Source organism: Pygocentrus nattereri, chromosome 15, assembly GCF_015220715.1.
Source record: "Pygocentrus nattereri isolate fPygNat1 chromosome 15, fPygNat1.pri, whole genome shotgun sequence".
Classification (NCBI taxonomy): Eukaryota; Metazoa; Chordata; class Actinopteri; order Characiformes; family Serrasalmidae; genus Pygocentrus; species Pygocentrus nattereri.
Genome location: NC_051225.1, coordinates 7,738,253 through 7,747,657, shown reverse-complemented (window position 1 = coordinate 7,747,657; position 9,405 = coordinate 7,738,253). Strand labels below are relative to the sequence as shown.

Below are 9,405 nucleotides of genomic sequence, written 5' to 3'. Positions count from 1 at the left end.
TGAGGTGAGGGAAAGTGCAATGTTTATGAGGACCAGAAAAGAAGTCTAGATAAAAAAAAATTATGGAAGTCCATTTAGAAGAGCAGTTCCTCAAAAGTTTGACTTAGCATCTTGAAATAATGACTTATTTTTCTCACAATACTGACTTGCTGTGTTGAAATTGTGACTTATTTTATCAAAACATTGACTTATTGTGTTGAAATAATGACTTTGGCTCAAAATATTGACTTACTATGTGGGAATAATGACTTATTGAAAATCAGTGGTGGACAGTAACTAAGTAAATGTAATTCATTACTGTACTTAAGTAGTTTTTTCGTGTATCTGTACTTTACTTAAGTATTTCCTTTTTGGGCGACTTTTTTCTTTCACTCCACTACATTTCAAACTCAAATATCTCACTTTTTACTCCACTACATTTTGTGAAATCTGTCGTTCCTTTTGGTTTCTGTGTGTATAAAAACATGTCAAAACAAAAGAAGTGCAAAGCAAGAGCACCAATCAGGGCACAGTGGTCACTTTGTTCTGAGCTTGATTTGACCTGTTGGTCATACCTACCCAGTGCAGCACATGGTTCAACATCAGTGCAGCAGCATAAAAATTTGGGAGCATGTATGTCGACCTAAATGATGAACTAACCTAACTTTGTGTAAATAGACCACAATATAGAAATATGTCCACACATGCAGTCGTGACTGGCGTGTTTCTTGTTTTCTGAATTCATACAAACACTTTCATTTTATAGTAAATTAGTTTCAGTTAGTTTATGTTTATGAACAGAGGCCTACAGATCAGTACAGTAAAGGAAAACTTATTTGTGATCCTGAGTTTAAAGCCAGTTTTTATTCAGCTTGTAACTAATTTACAAGTAATCTTAAACTGAAACTTTGCTTGTGTGTAAAAGTGATTTCAGAGCCACTCGGTTCTCCCTGATGGAAACTGTTTACCTTCAGTGTTTTGTGCTTATGATCATTTTAATAGACGTCAGCGTCATTAATTAATAACGTTCTATTAAAAGACTGGTTTACCAAGAGAGACGCTGGAGGATTTTCACCTGAAATGAGTTCATGAAGCCAGTCTGGTTATAAAAATGATAACAGGACATTAAAGTCATAATTAAATACTTTTGTACTTTTACTCAAGTGGAGGTCTAGAGTAAGGACTTCTACTTTTTTGTATCTTGAAATAATCGCTTAGTATCTTGAAATAATTAACTTACTACTATTCACTTTGCTTTCATAAAATAGTTTTTGAGTAGTATGTCAGAGTTTCATCCTAATATTTCACAACAGTTATAATAAAAATACATATTATGTTCGAGACACTAATATACTCTGCAGGGGGCAAAAAGAAAAGTGTTTTTTACTGTTCTACCTGGTGGAAATACAAATAAAGTATGCAGGATTTAAAATGTATTTAAATAAATTACAGCTTATTTTGTTTCTAAAATGCCTAAACACAACTTTATGGGGGAAAATAAGAATTTAACAAGTTCTACACAGTAGAAATATATCTGTTCTTTCATTGAGTGAGGAGGTGGGGTTAGGGTAACTTCATGGCAGGCCAAAGCAAAGATCCTCAGCCCACAGACCACACTTTTAGAAGCCCTGCTCTAGGCAATAGAATAAATGTAATAATTATTTTACAATGCCAAAAATGATGAAACTAGAGAGTACACACTGCTCTGTCCAGCCCCCTTGACCATCCTACGTCACACTCCACCCTGTGTGTGGTGTGAAATGTCTGACTTCAGTAGGATGGTGCTTATTTGTGAATCCCAAGGGGTCAGATAGCAACCATCCATGCTAACTGACTGAGTGGCAGATGCTTCTTGTTAGTGAAAGAGAGATGGAGAGAAGACCAGAAACAGCCCTGAAACCAGAACATCCTCCAAGACCTGGCAGGACCAAAAGAGAGACCACACCAATGGCCAGAGAGAGAAAGCACAAGGCAAACAAGTCAGTGAAGCTCCAGGAGCCTCACAGAAGGAAAGAGAAGGTGAAGGGAGAGGAATCAGGAGAAGAGGATGTGAATGAGGACAAAAAGGACGGGGCAGTCATGTCCAGAAGCACCGTGGTCAATGTGGACAGTGTGAGAGAGAGGGCGAAAGAAGAGAGTGAAGAGTTACTGGGTCTGTTGGAGAGTGAATGGCATGAAGAAGGTATGTAAGAAGCAGTGTTTGCATCACAGACAGGTAATACAGTTCAGTTGGTTATGCCCTAAATGAATATTCTGCTGTCCCTACAGCCTTGAAGCCACAAAACCTTGGAGTTTGCGAGTTGCTTCTCACCATCGTAGCTCTTGCCACAGTCATCTTCTTTTTTCCTATATCAATTTGGTTCTGTATAAAGGTAAGTGTTTACTGATATTGAGAACAAGTGAATATTCATGACAGTCTTTATTGAGTTATGAAACCTTTCAGTGGTGGACGAAGTACACAAATCATGCACTTGAGTTAAAGTAGAGATACCCAAGGTAAAATATCACTCCAGTAAAAGTAGAAGTCCTCAATCTAGACCTCAACTTGAGTAAAAGTACAAAAGTATTTGCCTTCAAATGTACTTAAGTATCAAAAGAAAAAGTACTAAAGGAGTAATTATGGCTCTGATGTCCTGTTATCATTTTAATAACCAGACTGGCTTCATGAACTCATTTCAGGTGAAAATCCTCCAGCGTCTCTCTTGGTAAACCAGCCTTTTAATAGAACGTCATTAATTAGTGACGCTGACGTCTATTAAAATGATCATAAGCACAAAACACTGAAGGTAAACAGTTTCCATCAGGGAGAACCGAGTGGCTCTGAAATCACTTTTACACACAAGCAAAGTTTCAGTTTAAGATTACTTTGTAAATTAGTTCCAAGTTGAATAAAAACTGGCTTTAAACTCAGGATCACAAATAAGTTTTCCTTTACTGTATTGATCTGTAGGTCTCTGTTCATAAACATAAACTAACTGAAACTAATTTACTATAAAATGAAAGTGTTTGTATAAATTCAGAAAAAAGGAAACGTGTACATATTTCTATATTGTGCTCTATTTACACAAAGTTAGGTTAATTCCATCATTTAGGTAGACTTATGTATTTTTACGCTGCTGCACTGATGTTGAACCGTGTGCTGCACTGGGTCGGTATGACCAACAGGCCAAAACTAGCTCATAACAGAGTGACCGCTGTGCCCTGATTGGTGTTCCTGCTTTGCGCTTCTTTTGTTTTGACATGGTTTTATACACACAGAAACCAAAAGGAACGACAGATTTTGAATAATGTAGTGGAGTAAAAAGTCAGATATTTGACTTTGAAATGTAGTGGAGTGAAAGTAAAAAGTCACCCAAAATGGAAATACTTAAGTAAAGTACAGATACATGAAAAAACTACTTAAGTACAGTAACGAATTACATTTACTTAGTTACTGTCCACCACTGTAACCTTTATTCTTTTACTTGAAGATGGCACTGATCCAATACCAGATATCATATCCTTAGAAAATGCTCAATGGGACATCGGAGGCAAAAATCGGAAGAATCAAATCCAATCTTGTAACAAATCTGTCGTGAGATAGCGCTCACTCACTCTCTGTGAGGTGATGTTAGATGTGTTTTTTGTTGGGTAGTAGTGTTTGAGTAGTTTGAGCAAAATGGACTACTTTTAGATGATCATCTTGAAGAAATAATTTAGCAAAAAATCAAATGTACATAATTTTCCACTGGTCCTAGTTGCAGTCTATATGCAAAGACATATTTGGAGGACAAATTTTGCTTCTTTACTTAAGAACTGGGCTGCAAAGCTAACATCGCTAACACTAGAGATCAATCGTCACCCAAATAGCCAAAATCATTTATATAAAAATACATGGAGATAAAGCCAGAGGAGGAATAGTGGATATATTGGGCAAAGAATGTTGGAGATGGAGCTGCCGGGTAGAAGGAGAAGAGCTAGACCTCAGAGAAGGTTTATGGATGTAGTGATGGTGGACATGGAGATGGTTGGTATGAAAGTAGAGGAGGCAATGGATAGGGCAAGATGGAGGCAGATGATCCGCTGTGGCGACCCCTAAAGGGAGCAGCCAAAAGAAGAAGAAGAAAGAAGATTTATATAAAAATACAGCACCAAAATTTCTCTCAGCCTGTCGTGCAGGCTTGGCCATTATGGTTTAGGACAGTATGTCTTACTGTTAATTATAAAAATGAACAAACCTTCACCATGTTGATGAATGCTGTGGACAACTTTTTTAGACAGCATGGTCTGTATGCACTAATCACCTCAAGAGTAGGAGTGCTGATCTAATGACAATGGCAATCATAAATAAGCAGATCTTTATGGGTGGTGTTATGGGCACAAATTTCCCACATCACATTAAACAGATAGACGCAAGAAACTACCACTTACTGTGCTTCTTTTTGTAGGAGAAAAAGTCCAAATGTCCACTAGGTTTTCCTACTCAGCCCATGTGAATTAGCATCGTTAGCAGGTGCTTTGAACAGCACCACCAGTAGAAATACACAGCATTAAAACTACTCATCAAAACTGAAGTGGTGAAGAGTTCTCGTCCATTTCTCAAGGTTTTTTAAATCTCACTGATCATAATGTAGAGGACGCTACATATGATATAGTACATATTAGCCCGACGTTCACTCTCCAGTTAAATTTTACTCGCCCTCTTTTTTGATTGGTTACCTCATGAAAAGTGCCACATGACAAGAGAGATTTTCTGCTTAAATCGAACTTTTGCGGTAAAAATAAACGCTGGAAAAAAAACACATTCTGCAGCACAACAAGTAGGGCCCATAACTCTGCTTCCAGCTGTAATACATATTGCCGTTTTTATTGTTTTGTTGAAAGATTGTAAGAGAACATGAGCGTGCGGTGGTCTTCAGGCTGGGACACCTGCTGCAGAGGAAACCCAGAGGACCAGGTACATCACCTATATCATACACTGTAGACCTTTATATACAGCCTGTACACGCAGTACAACGTAAAATTTCATTTTCTTGTTTATTGACATTAAGAAATTGTATAGTAATATGTAGTTTTTTTTAATAGGGCTGCTTTTTTACCTTCCGTTCTTGGATGTTTGTCAGAAAGTGGACATCCGACTGAAAATGCTGCAGGTGCCCTCTCACACGGTAACTGTCCTGACCTACAGCTTGGTGTGTTTGTATTATTCTTACTGTAAAGACTTAGAATGAACTGCAATAATTATCTGACAGGAAACAGACCCTCCCAATGGGGGAGACGTGTAAACAAGAGGGAGAAAACAAGAAAACTCAGCAGATCCTACAGCTGAGTAATCAACTGTCTACTAATTACATTGAACGCTGATCATTATGACAAATATAAATGGGTTGAAAAACAGATTCATAAAAACAAATTGGGTGAAAAATCGATACAGTACCAGTTTTATGGAGCTATAAGTCCTAACAACTAATAATGCCATCCGGTATAATTTAAACAAAGTTCAAGAATATTTTTGGATATGATTGAGAAGCAGTGGTGGATGAAGTACACAAACAAGCAAAGTTTCAGTTTAAGACTTATTTACAACTTAGTTACAAGTTTAAGTTTAATAAAAACTGGCTTTAAACTCTGGATCGCAAATGAGTTTCCTTTACTATGTTGATCTGTAGGCCTCTGTTCATAAACATAAACCAGCCCAAACTAATTTACTATAAAATGAAATAGTGTTTGTATAAATTCAGAAAAAAGCTGCGTCAGTCACGACTGCGTGTGGACATATTTCTATATTGTGCTCTATTTACACAAAGTTAGGTTAGTTCATCATTTATGATAACCCAAAATTTTATTCTGCTGCACTGATGTTGAACCGTGTGCTGCACTGGGTCGGTATGACCAACAGGTCAAAACCAGCTCTAAACAAAGTGACCGCTGGGCCCTGATTGGTGCTCTGGCTTTGCACTTTTTTCGTTTTGACATGTTACGTTTTTATACACACAGAAACCAAAAGGAACGACAGATTTCACAGAATGTAGTGGAGGGAAAAAAATATTTGATTTTGAAATGTAGTGGAGTGAAAGTATAAAGTCGCCCTAAACAAAAAAACTTCAGTACAGATACACGAAAAAACTACTTAAGTACAGAAACAAATTACATTTACTTAGTTACTGTCCACCACTGGTATTCTTGAGAAGACAGTGTGCTTGGCAGTTGAGCAAAATAGCATTACATTACTGTAGCTTCCTAGCATAGGACAAATCCACCAAAGATCGTTTTCATTTTTTTATTTCAGTCTTCAGCTCTCAGGCATTATGTGTACATTGATCTGGTTCTGGAATTAACACAATCTTTTTTATCTTGAGAAGTGTTTCTGTAATTCACTGTCTTTCCCCACACATGCCAGAACCCACTAACACTGTTCAGTATCACCTCCAGTGTCGTCCTGTTTGGCAGTGATGAATTTTTCACAGTTCTTCCTGTGGTCTGCAGGTGGTGACGAAGGATCTGGTGTGCACAGAGGTGAGCGCAGTGTGTTACTATCACATTGAGAACGTGTTCGTGTGTTACTCCTCCTTGGCTGGAGTCCCAGCCGTGCTCCAGGCTCTCATGCAGGTGTCAGTTAGGGAGGTTCTGGCCCAACACACCTTCACTCACATACTGCAGAACAGGAGCTCAGTCGCCCAGGAGATCCAGGTACATTCTGTATTATCAGTAATGTCTTTCAGTATATCAACATGTATGCTTATTGTGCCATTTATAAGGAGTGTTTAAAAGTATAGTCTTTTGACATGTATTATGGCAATTTTGCCTTACTGCAATCAAAAGGATGTAATTTCAGCAATATTATAACTAACCTCCCCATTTTACTTTGTACTGAAATCGTGGAAGTGTTTTGCACTCTAACAGATAAAAATCCAACAAACCTGGCTGAACATCAGTTGTGCAAACTCATGCACTGCATGCCTACAAGGTTTCATCCAAAAGAAAGGACATGCTACTAACAAAATATTGACCTACATGCAGGAAAGAGACACTAACTTTTAAGAACTTTTACTTGCATTGCTTAAGTTTTCAGTTAATTGCTGGGATCATGAGTTTCAGTCAGTAAACGGGATTGTTATTGCAGGTGGTCATTATTTTTTTGATGGATATGAACGAATAAATGGTAACGTTAGTGTGGAAAGTAATAAACAAACAAGACATAAATTGTATACAGAGTGTCCAGTTGAGCACTGCACAGGCTTTTAAGGTTGAACATGACTTTTGATTCTGAGGACAAAATTCAAATCAGTTACCAAATTATGTGTTAAAATGTCAGAGCTCTCGTTCCATACTACACAAATTAGTTTGGTTTATGAATAAAAGTCCTCAAATAGAACTTTTTCATTGCCTGTCGCACCACTCCTTAATAAAACAGCCCCTTATAAAGTGGTGTAATATATAATTATACAGTTAATTATGTTACATGTTTTGTTGATTTTCTAAGTGAAGTAAGTTGGCACTTCCTACTACTACAGAGAACAATCTTGCCTTTTTCTGCAAATGTTAATGCAGTTTCTATTTAGTTGATGAGTTTAACATGGAAAAAATGTAAGTATGTAAATATGAAATGTGCCCTCACTTTTGCACAGGCCACGTTCACTGTTTGTTCCCTAAATATGTAAAATTAGCAAATAAACAGTAATTGTACATTATGTGCAGACATAGGTTAACTTTTCACTTAAAAAATCAACAAAATATTGTGTTATTCTTAATATTTTCAAATAATTTACATGCATTTAAATGTGATATTACAATCGTCAGATAAATCCATGGAGCAAGGATGCATAATTCAGATCTTTCTCTTTAAATGAATATAGGTTGTGCTGGATTCCATTGCTGGCAGGTGGGGAATTAAAGTGGAGAGAGCTGAGATGTAAGTCATTAATATATAACCAGATAGAAGGCACTTATGGCAATAATGTATGACCATAAGAGCACGAGAGGCTCATTAATCCAGGCTCTGTACTGCTGAGTGAGAGAGAGATGTGTTGTGTGCGTTGCCATGGTTTCAGAGAGGACGTGCTTCTCCCACGTGAACTTCAGCAGAACTTTGCTGTCGAGGCCGAAGCCAAGAGACAAGCTCAAATCAGAGTAAGAACATTGTCAGAACTACACTCAGTGCATGAAAGACTGAGCTTAAGTTTCACTATTAGGGCCAATTTCTTAGATTCAGATTAGGCTTAACTCTGCACTAAAAAGGGTTTTCAAAGCTGACTTATTATTGTGCACTGCACGTTAGTCCAAGACTAGGCTTAATTTAGGTATTAGGTAGACTATTCATGTGATTTACTTCTGAATCTGGACAACTTGGTTATTAGTACTCTGAAGAAGTCATGATTAAAATTTGTAAATGAGCTTTAAGGACTTGGCTGCACAGAAATACTGTAGATGGCAAAGCACAGCGCTACCAGTGAAGCAAGATTATGTGGTTTCATTAAATTAGTTATTTTGTAGTCTTGACTTCTGTTATTTGATGTGAAATCAGCATTGTGTGTAATTACTTTTGACACAACAAAAGATGAACTAACCAAAATGGAAAAAACATTAATGATCCAAAAAAAAGTAATATGACTAAATTTAAGACTAAAATTTAAGCCCCAAAAAGGATATAAAAACATTTATAAAAATCCAAAAAGTCATCACTTCAATTCAAACTAAGCCACAATTATAGAAAAAAACTTTATTTAACATTAGAACCAGCAGTAAAAGAGAATCAGTGCTTATTAGACGACTGCATTACAATCAGAAAAAAGTCTTAATTCTTCAGTCTCCCAAATTTCAGGTCAGCTGGCCAAAGATCTATTTTGAAACATGCTTGTCCTCCATGCAGAACACAGTCATAAACTAATGTCAGTTTGCATTAGGGAAATCAGCCCAAACTGACCCTGCCCGTTTTATTATTTCAGGTGATTGCAGCAGAAGGTGAGAAAGCAGCGTGTGAGGCTCTGAAGGCCTCTATTGACTCTCTCTCGGACTCTCCTCTGGCTATGCAACTGCGCCTGCTCCAGCTCCTCCACACCCTGCGCTCTGACCAGCCTGCTGTGGTGCTAAACCTGCCATCTGACCTCCTCAGCCAAACACTTCAGTTAAAAGATACAGCCAGCTCCACTAGTCAAAACCAGCCCACAGGTGGCTCAACAGAAACAGCTAAAGATTCCCCTATGATGTAATAAGTGCTCCCTTATGAAAGTTCCATTATGAATATCAAAATATGTCACTTATTTGGTGAAAAGTACTGTACTGATACACATGATAACAGCACATTTTGTCTCATTTGTATGATTCCACTGAGCTAAGTAATTTCTGGAAACACTTATTTGGCAGAAGAATCTGCCAATATTAAACATATATTTGAAACCATGTTCAGCATTTCCTTTACTTCTTCCTTTTTGTAAAAGAAAAAGCACC

At 37.4% G+C, this 9,405-nt stretch overlaps 1 protein-coding gene across 1 annotated transcript; it reads left to right on the top strand.

Moving 5' to 3' along the window:
• The first annotated feature begins 1,773 nt into the window (after positions 1-1,773).
• nphs2 (NPHS2 stomatin family member, podocin) lies at positions 1,774-9,357 on the top strand. The gene is made up of 8 exons (XM_017701332.1): positions 1,774-2,161; positions 2,248-2,351; positions 4,843-4,915; positions 5,044-5,126; positions 6,445-6,648; positions 7,815-7,870; positions 8,010-8,088; positions 8,904-9,357. The coding sequence occupies exons 1-8, from the start codon at positions 1,825-1,827 to the stop codon at positions 9,165-9,167; spliced, it is 1,200 nt and encodes a 399-aa protein (XP_017556821.1). The 5' UTR covers positions 1,774-1,824; the 3' UTR covers positions 9,168-9,357.
• Positions 9,358-9,405: the final 48 nt, after the last annotated feature.